The 21,725-nt window shown below is 39.7% G+C and overlaps 1 protein-coding gene across 3 annotated transcripts in view; it reads left to right on the top strand.

The window, feature by feature from the left end:
- Window positions 1–21,725, top strand: part of BAHD1 (bromo adjacent homology domain containing 1) — a 74,314-nt gene that overhangs the window by 36,577 nt on the left and 16,012 nt on the right. For all 3 annotated transcript variants that reach the window (XM_087722720.1, XM_087722712.1, XM_087722704.1), the window contains exons 2-3: window positions 1,642–3,273; window positions 16,831–17,192. In XM_087722720.1, coding sequence (XP_087578846.1) covers window positions 1,659–3,273; window positions 16,831–17,192 — 1,977 coding nt within the window. In that variant the 5' untranslated portion in view covers window positions 1,642–1,658. The remainder of the gene's footprint in view (window positions 1–1,641; window positions 3,274–16,830; window positions 17,193–21,725) is intronic.

Genomic DNA, 21,725 nt, shown 5'->3' with positions numbered 1-21,725 from the left:
GCCACAAGTTTATTTGCACTGTGAAAAATCAGAGACGGGGAAGAAACAAATGTGGAATTTTTCTGAGCTGGTATGAAATGGACTAGAAAAAAGTTGAAACCAAATTAATTTGGAAATGAATCCACATTACATTATCCTGAAACAATAATAACTCTAACACTGAAATAATAACAGTTCTTAAATATAGAGAACTATAATGGATACTTCAAAATATCTAGAAGGATGGAGGGTTTTTTTATGAATGAGTAGCATTTTTAGTTTTTAGAAGCAGAGCCATAACTAGGAAATCCTGAGTGGTAGTTTGGAATTGGGATTGAGGGAATCTGATGTATGGTAAGCAGAAAGTATAAAATTATGCTATCTTGATATGGATGTTTTAAGAGAAGAAGGACACAGCTGCTTACCTTTTTTGGCGGGGGGGGTGTTTTTAGATGACAAAATACACTATTCTGGATTTATCTGCATTAACTGAAATCAAATTATTATAGAGTATGTAGGGGAAAGTAAATGTAGCTAGAATGAATTCTAACTCTTACACCTAAAACTGTAAAATTATAATTGTCCAATGCATCTCTGATAACCTGATCAATCAGTTCCATCTGCGTGTGGGGAGGGTGTTTTCTTTTTCTTCCTAATTTGTTCTTAAAGGTATATGCTGGTTCCACATATGTGTATTACTAATATGTGATCCAAAAGCAGTGTAAAGGAAAATCAGCATTTCTGAATGTTGCTCATCCTGGTTTCTAAGCCTGCCCTTATAGCTCTGTGTGGCCATTCTCAGTTGGCTAAGAGATGCCACCCTCTGCTGATCGGTTCCTCACCCTGGTCAGGATGTGTTGTTCTGAATGCAGGGATTTCAGAGACATTTCTCATAATTTCTCTAGTCCTGGTCATGAGTTCTCTCTTTCTTTTGAATGCATTCTATGTAGATGAAGATCAGATATATTGCAAACACATTTTAGAGGTTTTTAACAGGATTTTATTTAAAACAAATATTCAAAGATAACACTTTTCAAATACCAGATTTAAAAAAAAGCTAAAGTAGATACTTCCCCTTTTTTAAAAAAAAATGTGTTTCCCTAGTTATGTGAGAGAATTTCTACAAGTGGCTAATCCCTGATGGAAATCATCCCTAAAGATGATGGTGAGATGGATCAGTGTTGGTTGAAATTAACAAAAGAGTAGCACGCTTCTGAATAAAGAAGGAAGGCTTCGGGGTTAGTCTTAGGCGGTGTTCAAAATGGTGTCCTGTTCTTTTCCCACAAAAATGGGGTTTCCTGGTTATGCGAGAGAAATCCTGGAACTGGATAATCCTGATGGGAATCATCTCTCAGACGTTGGTGAGATAAATCAGTATTTGTTGGAATTAGTGTAGAGTAGTTACTAGTGTACAGTAGCATACTTCTGAGTAAGGAATGAAGTTTTAGGTGTTTGGGCTTTAGCCAACTGTAATTGTCAAGTTCTGGTTTGAAATGAAGACATGTTTTTAGGATAGCTGAAATCCTGATTTGGTTAAACTCCCTATCCCTTGCCCCCAAAGATCCATATTAGAGCACATACGTTCTAAGTATCAGTTGGTGCATTGTGTGAGGAAGCATTTATCTACTGCTGATATTAAGACTTTTTCCTTTGTGTTCTCAGGGGTGGACATTGATCCTATGACGCATGCCCGTAAGAAACAGCTCTTGCTTCTGAAATACTCAGCTGCTGGCCAAGCTTTGTCACCGATTGACGGTGAGAGAATGGATAGGACTGAGGTGGAGGGCAGCAAGCAAGGAAATGGTACTGAAGGGCAGAAAGTCCAGACTAGACTTGCCAGTACGACTAAAAGCAGGAATTTGCAAGAACTCCGAAAGACATATCCCTTAAGGAAACGGCTCAGCTCCTCTGTGGACAAAAAAACCTGCTCCGTGCTACTTACTAGACTAGAGGATGTAGCTGGATCACTGTCAGAGGAGACTCCAATGGTGGTGAAAAGAGGTCTTGCCAGTTGCATAGATGACTTCAGACCTTCCTGCCTTCCAGAGCAAGTTCAAGTAGCAGGAGCAGGGAAACAGGACTCTTCTATAGGCAAATGCCAGCTATCATGCCTTGGGACTGAGGAGGAAGGACATAATGTCTGCCTCTCGGAGCCCAGAAAACGGAGACTAGCCTCCTTGAATGCTGAGGCAGTGAACAACCTGCTCTTTGAACGGAATGACAACTTGTTATCTGGCAGGCGTTTTCGAAAAGATTCCCCGCAGATTAGTGGGATTTGTTGCACTAATAGCATATGTTGCAAAGCTCAGGGCTCATGGCCCTTGACAGAAAAACGAGGCACTAAAACAGCGAAGGGAAAGAACCAAACTAAATCAAGTCAGAAGTGTGCTCCTTATAACCAGTCCCCGGGTGGTGACTTTGAAGGGAAAAGACGGGAGGAGAAAGGAATTCCTTACCATCCTGCCCCAAAGAGATTGGCCAGTCTGAATGCTGCAGCTTTTCTGAAACTGACTCATGAGAAAGACCAACCATTAAAGCCCAGAAGTAAATCAACTGGAGAAAGCAAGATGGAAGGACACAGTTCCAAATCAAAACTCAAGTGGGCCAAAGCCAATGGAAAAAATTGTGTTAAATCCAAAAAGGAAATATCCTCTGTCAAAATAGAGGGTCAACGCAGCTGGCAAGGTGTCTCTGAGGGTGCATTTAGACAAGCAGCTCATCAGGACTCTCCTAGAATCTATGGCAAAACAGAATCTATCAGTTACACACCATCACCTAACTCTTCTGAAGGCACAGACGGTTTCTTCCACAGACTGCCTTTGCTAATGGGTGGGCAAGCTTCCATGAAGCCTGAATATGGAAGACCTGGAGAGAAATCTCCTACCCCCAAGCAGGAATTTCATCAGCCTTCCTTCCCAGTACCTCAGTTCCATCCTTTGCCTGTTCCAGGCAATCATCCAGATTGTGGCTGTCTCTTTGAATCGTCTGACTTGAATGCATTGTATGTTTATTATGGCCAAAGTGGATATAATAGTTACACTCATTGCTCGATGTACCCGAAGGATGAGTTGTCGCAAGCAACGAGTTGTGAGGCACTTTTGGTATCTCCTGGTTCCTTGCCGTCTGACCCCTCCTTTCAGCCATTTCATTGGTGTAGCTCTCCATATTGTTGTGGAGAGGGACCAGCAATTAACAGCTTCAGCCTTTGTGGAGTTATGCATGTACCAGAAAGCAGAATTGGTAGTGGGCATACAGGGCGGAATGGCTACCCTTATAAGATGCCTTTTGCAGCAGGTAAGTCTGCAACCATTTCCTTTCGTTAACAGTGCTAATATTTACGGGCAATTGAGTTGTTGAATAAAGTTGTATCCTTGTTGCCAGTAGATGATATGCTTGCATTGCCTGGATGATTGGATGCTGGGATACTGTGCTGGCCTTCAGCATCTAGGAAGTCCATGTAGGTTAGGTCATTTTTTATTCACAGGCAAAGTTATAGGTTGGAATCAGAAGAGCTCCCCCATGAAATCTCATGCTAAAAGGAGATACCCGTTGTGTCTTCTTGAGCCGTGGTGGTTCAATGGTTAGAATGCAGTACTGCAGGCTAATTCTGGTGACTTCCAATTGCCAGCAGTTCAGCAGTTTGAATCTCACCAGCTTAGTGTTGATTCATCCTTCATCTTTCCGAGGTTGGTAAAATGAGGAGCCAAATTGTTGGGGGCAATAGGTTGACTCTGAACTGCTTAGAGAGGGTTGTAAAGCACTGGGAAGTGGTATATAAGTCTAATTACTATTGCTTGTAGCAGTTGCTCCTTTCAGAGCTCTTGGGCTCAATCCTCTTCTGGGTTACATCAAATTTGCACATGGGACATTTCTTACAAACATGTCTCCAATTGTTGCTTATATTTATCCCATCAACTAAAAGGCTGGCAAAACTTGCCGGCTGCTAATATAGAGATTCCGCCTCATGTTTGGATAATTCAGTTGTAATTTGAGTAGTCTAAAATATAAAACAGTTCACTTAATGGAACTGGTCTACTCAAACAAATCAGTTGATTTAAATCCAGAGGAGCAATCTTTTTGACTATTCACTTCTTCCAGTTTTTTTAATTTGTGGGAGAGTCAAATTATTTAAATGTACTTAAGCCTCTCTGAGGGCTTATCACAATTTTCGTGTGTGTGTGTGTGTGTGTGTGTGTGTGTGTGTGTGTTTTTGTATCTCTTATCAAATATTGCACCACCAATTTTGGGTGAATTGCGCCAGATTTCTTCAATTAATGCTGGGGATTCTGAGAGTTATGGGCCATGATATAGCTCACAAGTTTTCTCTCCCTGAGCTAAATCGTTCTGCAAATATAAATATCTCATTCTTCAACAGTAGCACCCACAGTGTAGACACTTTGAAGGAACACTTGCTGCCCATCAGCCCTAGACACGATCAGTTTAAACATGACTGCTTAGTTTTCCTTTCAACACTCATTCAACTCCCTTAACTCTACCAAAAAAAGTCTTTTATTTCTACATATCTCATGTCATGGTTCAGATGCCTGCACAAGCTAATTGATGTCATCCTCTTTAAAGTACTGTAGAAAAAAGATTGTTGTTCCCTTTTTGTGCACAGCTCCGCAGAGGCGAATTGCTTAATATACAGGTAATCTCAATTTACAGCCACAATTGAGACCAGAGTTTCCATTGTTAAGTAAGGCAGTTGTTAAATGAGTCACATCCAATTTCACGACCTTTTCTGCCAGTGAAGTGAATCACAATCACATTTGTTAAGTTTATAAGGGAAGCCAGATTCGTTAGCAGATTCAGACAGCTTTCCTTATAAACTTTGCTTGTTGGAAGCTGCCTGGAAAATTGCAAATGGTGATCATATGACCCCAATCCAACAGAGTTGGAAGGGCTTTAGTGCATCTTCTTTATTGTTCATCAGATATTTTTCTGATGCCCCCCCTTCCCCCCCCATTTGATATATTTGCAACAATGATAAATAGACTGTCAATATCTCTGTGTATATGACAGGAATGATTCATTGTAATTATTTTTCTTGTCTTCCTTCCGGGTTTTTAGTTTAGCTTAAATCCAGTCCACCTTTCCAGTTATATTTCTAATACCTGGAATTGCCCATTGCTTTGTGGTATTTGGCCACTGAACTTGACCATAAGAACTTATTCACCCTTCTGATGTATTCATTACTGATCATCGTGACTTCAGTGTGCTTGATGATGTCAGTCTGAAGGATGCGCAAATATTTGTAGGGATCTTCACCCAGGCTTTTGATGTTACTTCCGTGCGGTATCTTGAATCCTTCAATTGTCACTATTTTTCCCTGTTGATGGTAAGGGTGGCACATTTGTCTAGTTCAAATTCCATTATAATATTTTGGCTGTATATTTGGGCAGCAGTTGCTGAGCACCATTTCAGATAGTGTTTTTCCATGAAGTTTCAGATTGCCCATGTAAAGAGGTGGGATGGCCTGGCAGATGTTTTTGATGTGTGATAGCCATGACCTGGCTTGTTCAGTGTTATTGACAGAGGAATCGATGCAGACACTATCAGTGGTGATGATAGTGAGTCTTCTTGAAAGATTCTTCTCTTAATATTAATCTCTCCCAGACTGTTAACATTTACCAGCAACCGTTTCTTTCATTCTGCCATTGATCTTTGCACAAAGCTTCTGATGTCTCCACTGACTCCTGTTATTTCTAGGCACTTGGTTATCCAATCATGTGTCAGGGAGTTGAATGCATTCTTGTAATCCATCTCAGCTACATTCAAGTTGGTCTTACTTCTCTTGCAGTTTCCCAAAATCATCTTGTCAATTAGGAGCTGAACTTTTGTCCCTCGGATGTTCAAGCAGTTTTCTTTCTGCTCAGATGGAAAAAGCTTGTTTTCAATTAAGGTGCTGTTTGGACTCCATCAGCTACCGTACCAGTTAGCAATTTGAAAATAATCAGTAAGCAGGTAAATGCCCTGCAGTTTGCCTGGTGCTGGCTGTTTGTTGGATCTTTATCAGGTAGTTTTAGTCAGATGTTGACCAATCTTCAATTTATCTCATTGCAGTATGTTGTTAAATTGTTTGGCAATGAGTGGGTGGCAAACCAGTTAAATGTTTCAACCCCAAACTATGCAGTTTATCTTCACCTGGCGCTGACCAATTCTTGATTTTTCTTGCTCTTTCCCCACCATTTCTGGTGTTGTATATCAGTTGTGTGCTTTTCTGGACCATGAGGCCCCTGTGCTCAGTCATTCATGCCTTGGTCATTTCTTGTCTGGATTACTGCAATGCTCCCTAAATGGGGCTACCCACCGCTGTGTTCTGAACCAATTGAAGTTCTGGAGGCCCCTGGGATGGCACATGGAACATCACTGTTACATGAACTTCACTCCCTGCTTCTGGGTCCACTTCAAAGCCTTATCAGTTTTAAAGTCCTTTATAGCATTGGTCCAGGATATCTGAGGAACCATATAGCAATAGCAATAGCAGTAGACTTATATACCGCTTCATAGGCCTTTCAGGCCTCTCTAAGCAGTTTACAGAGAGTCAGCATATTGCCCCCAACAATCTGGGTCCTCATTTTACCCACCTCGGAAGGATGGAAGGCTGAGTCAACCCTGAGCCGGTGAGATTTGAACCGCTGAACTGCTGATCTAGCAGTAGCCTGCAGTGCTGCATTTAACCACTGCGCCACCTTGCCTCAATGGGACTGTCTTGCCCATTCGTTGTAGCAGAAAGGGTCAGGAGAAGAGTCTTTTCTGCTATGGCCTCTGCCTTTTGGTACCTTTTGCTGCTGGAGGTTGGTCCACCTTATCCACCTGGCTTTCTCAAGGGATCTTAAGAATTGGCTCTGCCAGTTGGCATTCGGCCCTGGTGGAGATACTTTAGGTTGGTGGGAAGGTATCTCGTTCTGCTTGAGCCTAAACCTTTTAAAAGCTGCATTTAATTCACTGTAATTTTAATTGTTCATATATTTATAATTGCTTTTATATATTTATTTTATTGCTTTGGCTAGAGAGGCGGGCAGCATATAAATGTAATAAAATAAATTGCTGCTTTTACAAGATCTGATTTTCTTGCCTATGGCTATTATGTTGCTTTATTACCTTACAATGCTTCCTTGATCTTTTTTGTTTCTTTTGTTATTTCTTGCTCAGGTATTATTTGGTTTTGTTCTTCAACTTCTTTTCCTTCATCTATTTTTGCTTATTTGCATATGTTCTTAACTTGTTATTTTCTAGCCCGATCTTCTGTTTTGGTGATACACTGTTTGGCTTTTTCTCCCCTTATTGATTTTGCATCTAAAGTCTTATAACTGCAGCTCTGCTGTACATCAGTTAGTTTGTGTTTTGCAGTGAACTGATGCTTATATCTGATACTACAGTATTGACATATTTTAATAGTTGTGCTAGCTATTTTGTAACAGGTTTTAATGCTGACAAGCTTATTCTATTATTTTTGTGCTGTTCTAGATGCTTAGTTATTCTTCATTTAAGTTCTTTTTGTTTTCCAGTTGAGGATTTTGTTCTTTCTGAGGAAGAGATAGAACAGAGGATGGCTGGTTTGGGAATGTAAATGGTTCAGTAGTGATGCTGGCTTTATTATTATGGTTGGTCACACTGTCAACCAGACGTTTAAGCTGGATTTGATTTGTGTATGTGTGTCTACCTATCAAATCCTTCCTAAGGACCTAGGATTTTTATAATGCAAATCATGATTTAAGATTATCCATGTGAACATAGTAGCCCATATTCTCTTTTTTCTTGTTCTAAAAAGCAAATTGCTTGTTTACAAAAGAGGAGAAACAGGAAAGAATGATGAAGAAACCTTAAAAATAAATACACAGCTGTTACTAGCCCATCTACCCACACATATTTAATGTAAATGAAAAAGAAGAAAACTTATTTAAACACTTCTCTTTCTGGTGCTCCTGTTCACAGTTTGCTAGGCAAGTAATCATTTTCAAATCTTACTGACAGATTGGCTGGGATCTAAGGATCCTTGCTTAAAGAACCTAACCCAGCTATGCCAAATTGCTGTCCTCCAAGGAGCTTATTCTTCAAATTTCAGAATTCACATGGGTCACTGAAGTTGAAGTCCAGCAGACCAAGAGGACATTAGGTTGGAGAAAGTTGTACATGCTTCTTCAGATGTATAGATTATATCATTTTTAGATTGCATAGATATCCCTAAATACTGGGCATCTTGGTCCCTTTAATTTAAAAGCAGAATTTGAGGCATCTCTTAGCACTGTAGTGAGGCAACCTCAGGACTCTTTGGAGTAGAATTCAACATTGTATATTGATAACTAGAGCAGATGGCCATATCTTGGCAGATTCTAAGAAAATGAACCAGGCTCTGATCTTGTTAGTTCTTGGATAAAAGATCACTAGTCTCTAATCTCAGTATATTAGACATTTAAAGTTTAAGAAGACAAAGGCAAGCCAGCTCCATATGTTACCATAAAATGAGCATAAATGCCTTCATGTAGTCACTGAGAGAGTTGAGTTCAACACGAGGAAGGTTTTATCTTCAGTATCAAATAAAGTAAAGGGCTCCAGTGCTGTTGTATCCATTTGTTCCTCTTGGCTCCCTGTACTGTGGTCTTCTCAGCAGGCCTGCTCTGCCTTCAGCTGGAATTGCTGTTGGTTGAGCAATTAAATTCCTCTTACACACACCTTTTACAGAATGTCCTTTTATACATTTCTGAAATCAATTCCTTCCACTTCTTGCTCAGTACTATTTTTTAATCTATCTGAAAACATTGGTTTATAATAAATATAAGTGCCAGTTTTGTGTAATGGTCAAGGCACCAAGCTAGAAGCTGGGTAATTTAGTCCTGCTTGAGGCATAAAGCCAGCTGAAGGGTGACTCGCAGCCCCACAAAGACAACAGTGGCAAATCATTTCCAAAACTCTTGCAAAAAAAAAAAAACCTGCAGGCACTCATCTAGGCAGTCACTAGGATTGATTGAAAAAAAAATCCCCTTCCCAAACTTGAATATAACTTAGCTAGAACTTTCAAAAACTTCTAAGTATATTACTTTCAGCATTGGGATGCTTCCGATTTTACTCCCCCACCCCTCAAAAAAAAAAGTTCATAACCCTCTCAAACGACATTAGATTTGTTTTCTTTCATATCATTAAAAAAACCCTTTAAAAATAAAAATAATCTAACTTCTCTGCCCTATCATTCTTCCCCACCAAGAAAGTAAATTTCAACCAAATACAAGACTGGTTGTGATGGGTAAAATCATCGTCAAAAGCCCTTGTTTTTCAATTGCTTGGAAGAATCATAAACATTTATATTCCCAGCTTTAAACTAAGGTAAATAAATTATCTTATCCTTAGCCAAACTATTAATCTTATCTAGCTATGGATTCTACCTGACTAGTAGTGAGTCTCCAGAGGTTCGGATAGGAGTCTGTCAACTCTAAGTAGAAACACTGGAACTAGTGTCCTTTCCTATGCAAAGCAAGTTGTCTATGATTTATTATATCAGTGATGACAATCCTTTTAGACACTGGGTGCCCAAACTGTGCACATGCACCTACCCAAACGGAAAGGTGCGTATGCACAAACATGCACACGTGGTGACGTGCGCGTGTGCATGGGCTGACATGCACACATGGGCCAACATGCATGCATGTGCAGACATGCACACGTGTGGATATCCGCACATGCACAGCAAAGATGCAAAGACCAGCTGGCTGGTGGGGGGCAGGACATCCCAACACCGGCAGCACAGCAAGTGGTGAGATCTTTTTCTTTCATCAGCTTCTGTTTCGTCATTGGCAGGGAAACAGAAGCTCATGAAAGAAACTCCACAGAGATCTGACCTAGGGTGACGGCACACATGACAGCTGAGGGCTCTGCATGCCACCTCTGGCACATGGGCCATTGGTTCACCATCATGGCACTATATACCCCAGAGATCCAAAAAGTAACTATTAAAGTCTGCCAGGTGGATCACTTAATTGCTGACCATTGAATCACTCTAGAAGCCATAAATGACAACTAAATGATACCATTTTCCCCAAAGGCAATTTTTCAAATATTTATAAAATCTTAAAAACTGTTTTAATTATTACTTTATACTTCATTGATTTATATTCACTCTTTATACAGAGGATAAAAAAGTCTGCACACCACTGTTAGAATGCCAGGTTTTGAAGTTGTAAAAGAAATAAAAAATCGAGCAAGGTAAATCACTTCAGAATTTGTTTCTGCCTATAACATATAAGCTGTACAATTCAATTAGAAAACTGAAATCTTTTAAGGGGAAAAAGTAACAACAAAAATGTACAATAACATGGTTGCATAAGTGTGCCCTTAAAGTAAAATTTTGTTGAAGCAGCTTGATTTTATGACAGTATTCAGTCTTTTGGGGTTGGAGCCTATCAGCATGGCATATCCTGCCTTGGGAATCTTTGCCCCCTCTTCCTTGCAAAAGCGCTCCAAATCTGTCAGGTTGTGAGGATTTATCCTGTGCACAGGTCTCTTCAGATCACCCATCTGATTAAGGTCCAGGATTTGGCTGGTCCATTCCAAAACTTTGATCTTCTAATGAAGCCATTCTTGTTGATTTGGAGGCATGCTTTGGGCCATTATTATGTTAAAAGATGAAATTCCTCTTCATCGTCTTCAGTTTAGAAAAAAATTCTTCCAAAGTTGACTGATATTTGGAATTGTTCATAATTTCCTCCACCTTGACTTGACAAAAGTCCAATTTCAGCTGAAGAAATGCAGCCCCAGGCCAAGTTTCACCATGCTTCACCTTGGTCTCATCAGAGCATAACACATTTTCCCACATGCTTTTGTTAGATTTGGTGTAGGTTTTTGCAAAATGTAGCCAGTCTTGGATATTTCTCTTAGAAAAGGCTTCCATCCTGCCATTCTGCCCCAGACATATGAAGAATACAAGAAATTGTTGACACGTATGGTATACAACCAGTACTTGCCAGAAATTCCTGCAGTTCCTTTAATATTTCTGTAGGCTTTTTTTGGCAGCCTATCGGACCAGTTTTCTTCATGTTATTTTCATCTGTCTTCTCTGTATTCCATGATAGCCAATACCTTGGACATTGTTTTGTAGCCTTTCCTGACTGATACCTTCCAACCTTTGATGTTTTGTAAGCTCTTTGCTGACCATGACTGTTGTTGTAAGAGGCAACTGAGTATCAGAAAAATCCTACTAGAACAGCTGAATTTTATATGGAGTCATCAGAATCACTTTCATTGATGGCAAATGTGTACTGACTACTATTTCACATCAGTTTGAATGTGATTGGTTGATTTTGAGCACAGCCACATCCCTACTTATAAAAGGACATGAACACAGGCAAGCACATTATTCTAGGTTTTTATTTTTATTTTTTCGCCTAAAAGATTTCAGTTTATTTTTCAATTTACTTGTACAGCTTATATGTTTTATATTGACTCAATATACGTGCGTCCTTCCTTCCTTCCTTCCTCCCTGTTCCGTGTGACGAGAGACATAGTTTGATAGGTAAGCATGTAATTTGCATGTGCAATTCACAGCCAAGTATCATTTTCAGCATCTCCAATTAAAACAGGGACTTAGCAGCTGTAGTTCTAGGGCTGCATATTGCACTCCTTGTCAGCTTCTTTGAGAGCTGCCTAAACCGAAAGTAATTTCAACCCCCAGACAGTTCTCCCAGAGCAGTGGCCCCCAACCTTTTGGGCACCAGAGACTGGTTCCGTGGAGAGAGGTTTTTCCCGCAGACCATGGGGGCGTGGTTTTGCATGCTGCCTGCATCCCGTGAATGAGGCGTCACTTGTTTGTGCAATCCGGTTTCTGTCATGGCACAGAGCAGTGCCAGTCCATGGACTAGGGATTGGAGACCCCTGTCCTAGAGTCCTCTTTAGCAAAAATCATTGAAGTGAAAGGGATAGAATTACAAACATTTCAGCAACTGAACTGTTTCCCATTTAGAACCTAATTATCCCCAATTTATTAGGCTAGTGACCTTTTATTTATTTTAGTTTATTTTGTATAGCCTTCCTGTGATCCCACGGGGAGGCAGATTTTCTCACTGATAACAGAAAAACCTGTGAGTTGGTGGTTTGAATAACCATCTTCTAAATCTCAGTCTTGGAATAAACTATTAAAATCCCTATAGTCCATCCAAAAGTTATTGCCAAATCATAGGTTTTAAGGGGGAGAGACTTAATAAAGGCATGTTGAGTAATTGTATTTGTGCATTTAACTAATTTAAAGTTAAATTCAACTGTGCCTTAGCTCAAACGTGTCTGAAAAGATGCTATGCATTTGTAGAGTAAAGGCATTTAAGTAGAAAGGCTAAGGAAGGAGTTAGAGAAGAGCCTACTGTGCCATAGAGAACAATAGACTGGCTTCTGTAGAACCAATTTAATATGTAATCTGATTCAAAGAGAACACTTCTGGTGTTTGCATAAGTGGGTTCCAGTGATGTGTATTTTACTTCTTTTGTTGCGTGTGTATAGAATTCTAATTCAGACTATTTAAAACACTTCCCTTATTTGCTGTGTTGGAAAATTCCATACCAGTATCTCTAGTACAAAAGCTACGGGGACTATAGAATTCTAATAATGGTTATTTAGACAATTAGTTGATAAAAGAGGTATAATTTCTTCTCCTCGGAATGGCAGGTGCCTCTATGGACATCATTTTCTGGCTGTGTGCAACCATGCTGTGAGAACAATTTTAAGATTACAGGAAGGGATAACTAATTCAATTAAACTGCTGGAGGATTTTAGGTAGATCAAAGCAATATTTAAACTAGGACTGTGGGAAAAATGGGTATGATGACTTACTCGTTTTGCAGAAGGATACTGCCATTCAAAGAGAAGCATATGGATAAAGACTGTGTGACTAAACATTTTTTTTAATCTGTGGAATTATGGTTTTCCCAAAATCCTGTATTGCACTGAAGAGTTAATAGCAATATAATTCATTTGTAAAATTAAAACAGTGTTAACTCCACAGATTAAGATGTCTGTTATGCGTTTCAGAGTTTTACTTGGTTTGCTATAGCTAAGTATTCAGAACTGAGACCATATTTAATGTTTTGAATAATGCGGAAGCATGTTTGTAGCCTAATCAGTGAATGCTTTCCCTGGAAAAAAGATGAACTTGCAACATGAAGGGTTGTGTCATTCTTTGAACACAAAAGGTTCAAGTGGTAGTAGAGTGATTTGTGCACTTTTTCCAGCTTTCTGTGACTAGTAAACAGTCGCCTTATAGGGAAGATGGAGGACATAAAGGTAAAGTGAAGGTAAAATAACATTTAAAAAATAAAATAATGGCTAGAGAAATCTTATCGTTGTTGGAAAATTATTTCTTCACTTTCTCTCCCTGAGTTCCTTCAAGCAACAAATCAGTTTGAAGTTACAACATTTGTATTTTTTTTGCAAACACCTTTTCCCTCTTATTACACCTTGTCCCAAATACAGGCATTTGACTTACAACCATTTGTTTAGTGACTGTTCAAAGCTACAGTGGCACTGGAAAAAGTGATTTAGTTTTCACACATGACCATCGTAGCATCCCCATAGTCACACGATCAAAATTCAGGTGCTTGGCAACTGGCATGTATTTATGACAGTTTCTCTATCCCAGGGTCATGTGATCACCATTTGTAATCTCCCCAGTTGGCTTCTGAATCAGCAAAGTCAATGGAGGAAGCCAGATTTGCTTATGTACCACATGATTCACTTAATATCTGCAGTGATTTACTTAACTCTGGCAAAAAAGATCGTACAGTGGGGTGCAACTAAGTTAACCACTGCCTTATTCAGCAGTGGAAAAGTTGGGCTCAGCTGTGGCAATAACAGGAGGACTACCTGTACTGTTTCCTACTTTTTTGCAAAGGTATAGAGCAGTGGTTCCCAACATGGGGCCCATGCCCACAGGGAGGCAATTTGAACCTTGTTTTAGGCTTCCTCCACATGGATAGAGTTTACTTTTTGAGTAAAATAAGAATTACATGTCACAAGGGGGGAGGTGTCAGGATTTTAGAGATACTATGGTGGGGCATGGCCAAAAAAAGGTTGGGAACCACTGGTATAGAGTTTCCTGCTTGAGCAGGGGGTTGTAGTAGAAGGATCTCCAAGGTCCTTTCCAACTCTGTTATTCTGGTATTTTTTTCGTAGTGAGTTTTGCTCTGTAGACAAATTCAAATTCACTTGAAAGTTTGAGAAGTGCAGATTGGGGGCAGGTTCATCTAAAAAATACAGACTGAAGCTATTTTCCTTCAATCCTTATTTGAGATATATGAAACATCCTTTTTCAGAAAGAAATAGTATCTCTCAGTTCTCTGCAGACCATTCCATGCTTGAGATATTACTGTATTTTTCGGAGTATAACACACACCTTTTTCCCTCAAAAAAGAGGCTGAAAATCTGAGTGCATCTTATACACTGAATACAGCATTTTTTGCTTCCCTGCCCCTTTCACAAAAACGGACCTGCATAGCTATTAGGAGCTCCTGGGGGCTGGGGAAGGCAGAAATGAGCAAAAAACAGGCTGTTTTGGTGTTTTTTTGCTCAATTTTGCCCCCAGGAGCACTCTATAAGCCTCCTAAATGCTATGCACGTTCATTTTGACCAAAAAATTGGCCGTTTTTTACTCGTTTTTGCCCCCTACCCGGAGCACTCTACAAGCCTCCTAAAGGCTATTCATGCCCTTTTTGGGGGGAAAACAGTCCACGTTTTCGCAAAAAATGGGGCGCTTTTGGGAGGTTTGCAGAGTGCAAAACCTTTTTTTTTAAATTTGTCTCTTCAAAATCTTGGTGCGTCTTATACTCTGATGCATCTTATACTCCGAAAAATACGGTATGTATTCTTTGAGAATTACAATTTTTAATATAAGAAGGGAGAACCTGCTCAGTCCAGGGTTTTCAGAGTTCCAGAATAGTCTTTGCATCTCTAACATTTGGATCATTAAATGTTTTGTAATATTTATTAACTGTTCTTAATTGTGAAACTGTGGTATTATTATTATTATTGTTGTTGTTGTTGTTATTGTTATTATTTGTTAATGCTGCTCCTCCTATGGTCAGATAGCTTCATGGCTTTTTCTCTCAATAAAACATCTCAGTCATGCTACGTTCTTTAGATCAAAATCAATGGCAATATTCTTTTTTTAAAATAGTTGTCAGGATTTCAAGGATTTCAGCAGAGACTTGGTTTTATCACAGCTTGCATGTCAATGAACTTTCTTGCTTTCTAGAGGTTACACGAGGCATTATTGATTTTTATGGGTAGTAATATCTCTGTTCATGTAAAAATGTTTCACTCTTCAGGGTGAAGAATGCTTCTTGTGGAATTGGTCAGGCGTAAGCCACATCTGTACTGATTCTTGCCATTCAGAATCTTTACATTAAGATGATGACTCTTATTCTAAACATATTTTATAAAGTTTGCAGACTTCAGGCCACATTCTGTGTTCTTGAAAATCATGACCAATGTCAAGCATGTTTTACTTTAACTATTTATATGAAGATATCCTTTATATTAGCACTGCATCAGGAGCTACTTCCACAAAGAGCTGTGCAGTGATCTAGATTTGAAAAAAAGAGGTGACTTGAGAGCACACATGGAGATGCATGTCTCACTTGTTGGCATTTCCTTAAGATAATATGTCTCTTCCTGATTTGCATGAGCCCAGGAAAAAGAAGTGTTTTAATTGTAAGCACGCACAATATGTAGGCATGTGTCCTCATGGGCATCTAAGTCACCTTTTACCCATTTAAATCCAGATCTCTGCACAGCTGTATTGAACTATTTTGATTCCCAGTTCCATCATTCCCCTGCTCTATCTTTTCTTGAGATACTGAAAATATTTGATAATTATTCTTGCATTCATGCATATTGTCAGGAGAAAAATTAAAAGACTTATCCCACTGTTGATTAAGTAGAAATGTGGTCCATCCATTTTGCTAGTATGGCAGGAATTGATGGCATGATTTATAGTGGTGTGTAAAATATTTCCATTTGAAACATTCCATTTTGAATTCAAAACAGTTCTTTCAAGTTAAAAATCATTTATTTTGCTTTTGAAACAAGGTATTTTAATCCTTTTGGAGGTGTTTTGAAAAACCTTGTTTTGATGCTTGGAATTTAAGAGCGAATATTTCAAAATGATTTGAGTATAGAACATTCTACACATCCCTAGTGATTTGTATTTCAAAAACATGGATTTTATGAATGATTGAAAATCTGAAGAAGATATTTTCAAACAAACTTATTTGCTCCAAGTTCCAAACTTTTTGTGGAGAGGGAAGATATGGAAATGGAAAGCATTTTTTCCTCAGATACTGAAATATGGGCTAATAACTCCCTCTGAGACTCATGAAACATGGGTAGAAACTGTATAAGTATTAGGGAGGCGAGCACCAGATACTTTTGATAAGTATAATACATAGGAAGTTTAAATGAAACTGCTTCTGCATTTTTTTCTTTCTCCTATTCATCAGGTGTAGCACTAGAACTGCAGATTTTTATTTTGTGGAGGAGATATTCAAGGAAAGTGATGTCTTGATTCTCAAGACCGAAAATAAGATTTTATAATTTTGTATAGAGATAGATGTCATACATTTTGTATACTAAGAGTGCTAAGTTAGTTATGATGGAAGCCGACTGACAAAAATACCACATATTCATATGGCCAGTAGATTACTTTGATGTCTGTTCTGGTAATTCTGAGACTTGCATTCTGGTTATAATATAGTTGTGGTTAAATGGTGCTTTTCAACGTTCCTCTTGGGAATTAGTCCAGAAATTGTGAAAGGTTGAATCTTGGTCTGAAAAGCAAAACTTGTATTAGTTGTTCACCTCTTGCTTATCTTGTAGATAGCTGCAAGTCCCTGGACCAGCTGAGCCTCACAATCCCAGTGGCAGGACATCCCGTTTCACCTGCCCATCCTCTCTCAGGATGTCCGGTACCCAGTGTGCCACCAGCTGCAGAACCTGTTCCTCACTTACAAACGCCAAACTCAGAGCCCCAGACTATGGCCCGTGAATGCCCACAGAGCTCCAAACCACCCAGCGGCTCTAAATCTGGCCTCCGGAATACCACTAGCTGCTTGCACGTATCTGACAGCAAAACAGTCGGAAGTCACCTGCATCCAAAGCAGCAACGCATCAACCGGAGGAGAGCCACAAATGGTTGGATACCCATTGGAGCGGCATCTGAGAAGGCTGTCTATGTGGTGGTAAGCATTCTGCAAATGACTTTTCTTGTTACCAGGCAGAGCTTAGAATGAGTGAGTGTGTGTGTGTGTGTGTGTGTGTATAAATGTGTGTGTGTATGTATATATATATGTGTATGTATGTATGTATGTATGTATGTATGTATACGTATATGTATTTAGTGTCACAACCCCTGGTATGCCCAAATATTTATTTATTTATTTTTATTTATTTATCAGCACAAATACAACATGTATGTATGTATGTATGTATGTATGTATATGTATATGTGTGTGTATGTATGTATGTATGTATGTATGTATGTATGTATACGTATATGTATTTAGTGTCACAACCCCTGGTATGCCCAAATATTTATTTATTTATTTTTATTTATTTATCAGCACAAATACAACATGTATGTATGTATGTATGTATGTATGTATGTATGTATATGTATATGTGTGTGTATGTATGTGTATGTGTATGTACGTATGTATGTATATGTATTTAGTGTCACAACCCCTAGTATGCCCAAATATTTATTTATTTTTATTTATCAGCACAAATACAACATTATATATATATATATGAAGCAGTGTATAGTGAAGAAGCAAAACAATTTTGGTTACCTCAGGATTGTTTGTGACAGAATGTTTTATTGCCTTTTGGTGTAGGAAGAAAAGAATCTTACCTTTACTGTAATCATTGCAATCTAAATCTTAGCTATTTGGGACAGGAGCAGAATGCCTTGTAGCAATTTCCCAGCAAAGATAGCAAGGCAAAGGGGCTAGTCATAGCTTGTCTTTGACTTAACAATCTTGCTCTGATCATTTTTGAAATATACTTTATTTGAGAAATATATTGGAAGATTTTCCTAGAAGATATTTAAATGACCTTTTTTTAAAAAATCAGAAAAATGATAGATTTCTTAAAAACTAAGTTAAAGTGGATTATACTTATTATACATAAATGCATTTGTATAGGAGAAATAAATATTAGGTGCTGGAATAAAGTATACTATACTTGTCATTAAGGAAGCACTGTATCTCTTTCAGTGTGCTGTTCACAACAAAATCTTCAAACATCAGCCATCTTTCTCTAGGCCTGCAATGGCAAACTTATGGCACACATGCGAGCTGTTGCCCCAGCTCAGCTCCACTGTGCATGCACACGTGCCTCCTGCTGACCAACTGATTTTTGGGTCTCTGCTGCGTGGGGGCCGGGCCGCATGTGGGAGACATGTGGAGGGTCGTTCGTGGGGAGCACGTGTTTGGTTCTAGGAGGCTTTAGGGAGGTCTGCTAGGCTCAAAACTGGCCGCAGGAGTGCTTCATTTCCTCCCGCACCCCATTTTTGGTCCCAGGAGGCTTCAGGGAGGCCTGCTAGGCCCAAAACAGGGGGGGCAAGCATGCATGGGGGGAATGCGGGGTGTCACGTCCACATTGCACTGCTACGCGCGTGCTTGCACTTTCGGCACACGACAACAAAAAGGCTAGCCATCACTGTTCTAGGCGATAAAACAACAGTCCTAATATTGGAAGCCAGTTTGGTCGAGTGGTTAAGACATCAGGCTACAAACAGCAGACTGAATTCTATTCCCATTTTAGGCATGAAAGCCAGCTGGGTGACTTAAGGCGAATCATTCTCTCTCAGGCCAACTCACCTAACTGGGTTGTTGTAACAAAATTAAGAAGAGAAAGGAGTATTAGGCATGATAGTTGCCTTATTTATAAAAAATAATCTGGTCTCTCATGTCAAAAATGAAAGGGAGAAATTATTAATTTAAATTTAAAAAGATTAAAATCTTTAATAGAAAAAAGTTATAAGTTCTAGCCCAATATTGGGCCTCATTGATGGCAGGGATATTTCCGAACAGCAAGTCATTCTGTATGCATGTTGGTTCCATGGTTATTATAAATTCCTAATATTATAAATTTATAGTCATTTATAAATATAATTATAGAATATAGAAATATGCTATACAAATATAAATATTTTTAAATTATAAATAATTTATAAATGTATATTATTGTAAAAATAATAAAGGCGGGATTAAAAAATGTTTTTAAAAAGCTGAACCCTAAGAGGGTGGAATTCCTGTTTAAAAATTTACTAAGGTTTGGTGATTGTCCACAACTACATCTTTACCAAAAAATAAAAATTGCTGCAAGACAGATTCTAAAACTGCACCACTAGCATTTACCCATTTTGCCACCAAGTGTGACATTGGAGGTACTGTATATTCAGATTCTGTAAACACTTCAAAATGGCTTATGAGACAATTAGTTGCAATCCCCTAAATAATTGATCATTTGATGGACTTTAATGGAGTTCTCTAATCTGCAATTGGAGGCAAGTGCTTCTCTACTGTAAAACCCTGCAGCAGCAGCCCCCCCCCCCTTCAACCTTTTGGGTAACAGGGACCGGTTCCGTGGAGAGGGGTATTTCCATTGATCGGAGGGGACGTGGTTTCGCACACCGTCAGCATCCTACAGATGGGGCTTCACTTGTTTGCACGACCCAGCTTCTGGCATGCCACGGCCCAGTGCTGGTCCATGGAGCGGGGATTGTGAACCCCTGCCCTACAGAACAAGGTATTCTATAAAATCACGTAGAGGTAGTCCTTGACTCTCGACAGCAATTAGGACTGAAATTTCCATTGTTAAGCAATGTGATTGTAAAGTGCAACCACATTATGTGGCAATGGCATTCCCTGCAGTCCTGGTTGCAATCATTAACTAATTCCCATAGTCATTAGGCAGTTATGGTCCGCATAACCATCTCACCCCCTGGGACTGACCTGCCCACCTGTGTTAGCAGAGGAGGCATGTTGCAGACCCCCTTAGTCAAGGAATTCAAGCATCCAGGAGAGCTGGGCCTTCTCTGCCATGGCTCCTGCCCTTTGGAACATCTTACTCTGAGGTGAGATCAATTCTCACCCTTCTGACCACCTGCAAGAACCTGAAGACCTGACTGCCAGATGGCTTGGAGCCCCAAAATGGGGGTATCACACTGGAGGTGGTTAATAGATTAAGAGTCCTACCCACACACACACAGACACACACACCTGCCACTGGGTATCCTGTTCCTTCGCTCTCCATCTTTTAATTTTATTTTGGCTATGATTTCCATTTTTATTGTTTTAGAAATATTTATCTGTCAGGATTTTAATGTTTTAGTACTGTAAGCCATCCAAAGACATTTCAATACGAGATGGGGAGCAAATAAATACATTGAATAAATAAATAAATGTCAATGCACTGGGGCCGGCGGGGGGGAGGGTGTGTGGGTGTGGGAGACAGCCCACTCCAGAGGCCAACAACCTTTCCAGCTGGAATCCGCATTGCCTTTCTTGGGAAGCAGCAAGGGAGGTTACAAATGGTGATCATGAGGTTCTGCAACTGATTGTAAGTGCAAATCGGTTGCCAAGTGACCAAATCTCAGTCGCATGACCATGGCGGTGCTGGGAAAGCCAGAACTCCAAGGCCCATTTGTTGTTTCAGATGTAGGTGGAAGACTACTTGTACTTAATGTGCTTTCTACTTGTGCTTCTTTCTTCTGAAACTCAGCCCTTGCCATCTTTTCTCAGTTCAGATTTTCTCGTTTATATTTGCATTCGGCACTCATGGCCACATTTTACAAATTATAATCCTGTAGATATATGTCTGGCTTCTTGGCCAACTTGGTATCCAACTTCTATCAGTAAACGCTAGATCTGTGCAGAATAAGACTACACCCATTCATGACATAGTAGATAAATGCCCAGATCTAGCCAGAATAATACATGAGGCTATCCCCATGGAACTTTTGTCCAGTTACTGTTCCAGGCAGTTTCTTGGTTTTCTAAAGAATTGAGTGAAGTGAAATGAAATTACTGGAAAAAATTGATTGATTGATTGATTGATTACATTTATATGCCGCCCTTTTCCCCAAAGGGGACTCAGGGCGGCTCACAATTCAATCAGGGAAGGGGGTACAGACAGAGGGATAAAAAAGACGAGACATAACAATACAAAATTTAAAAACACACAACAACCATACCATTCGAGAAGGGGGGCAAAAACTCTTTAGCCCCAGGCCTGTCGGAATAGCCAGGTTTTAAGGGCTTTGCGGAAGGCCTGGAGGGTGGTGAGGGTTTGAATCTCCACGGGGAGCTCCTTCCAGAGGGTCGGAGCAGCCACAGAGAAGGCTCTCCTCCGGGTAGTCGCCAGTCTGCATTGGCCGGCGGATGGAATTCGGAGGAGGCCTAATCTGTGGGATCTGATCGGTCTATTGGAGGTAATTGGCAGCAGGCGGTCTCTCAAATGTTTGATTGTGGCCAAAAACCAGAAACCACAACCAAACTTTGGTAAGAGCTCATGTTTTGAGACCCCTTCAGTGTCAATACAAACGACAAAGTTCTCGTCTGCAGTTATTGTGTCCATTGATTCAGAGTGACCCAGAATCTTTTAGGAGAGGATGAGTAGAACAAACTCCCTGCAGACACACCGCATAAATTAGAGAATTTCCTTGCAGGTAAAGTAACCCCTGTCTGCTGTGGTTTAGATGCCGAATG

Source organism: Thamnophis sirtalis, unplaced genomic scaffold (genome assembly GCF_051295495.1).
Source record: "Thamnophis sirtalis isolate CommonGarterSnake01/CBP01778 unplaced genomic scaffold, rThaSir2_p1.2 scaffold_1, whole genome shotgun sequence".
NCBI lineage: Eukaryota > Metazoa > Chordata > Lepidosauria > Squamata > Natricidae > Thamnophis > Thamnophis sirtalis.
This window is presented reverse-complemented; position numbering and strand designations above follow the sequence as displayed.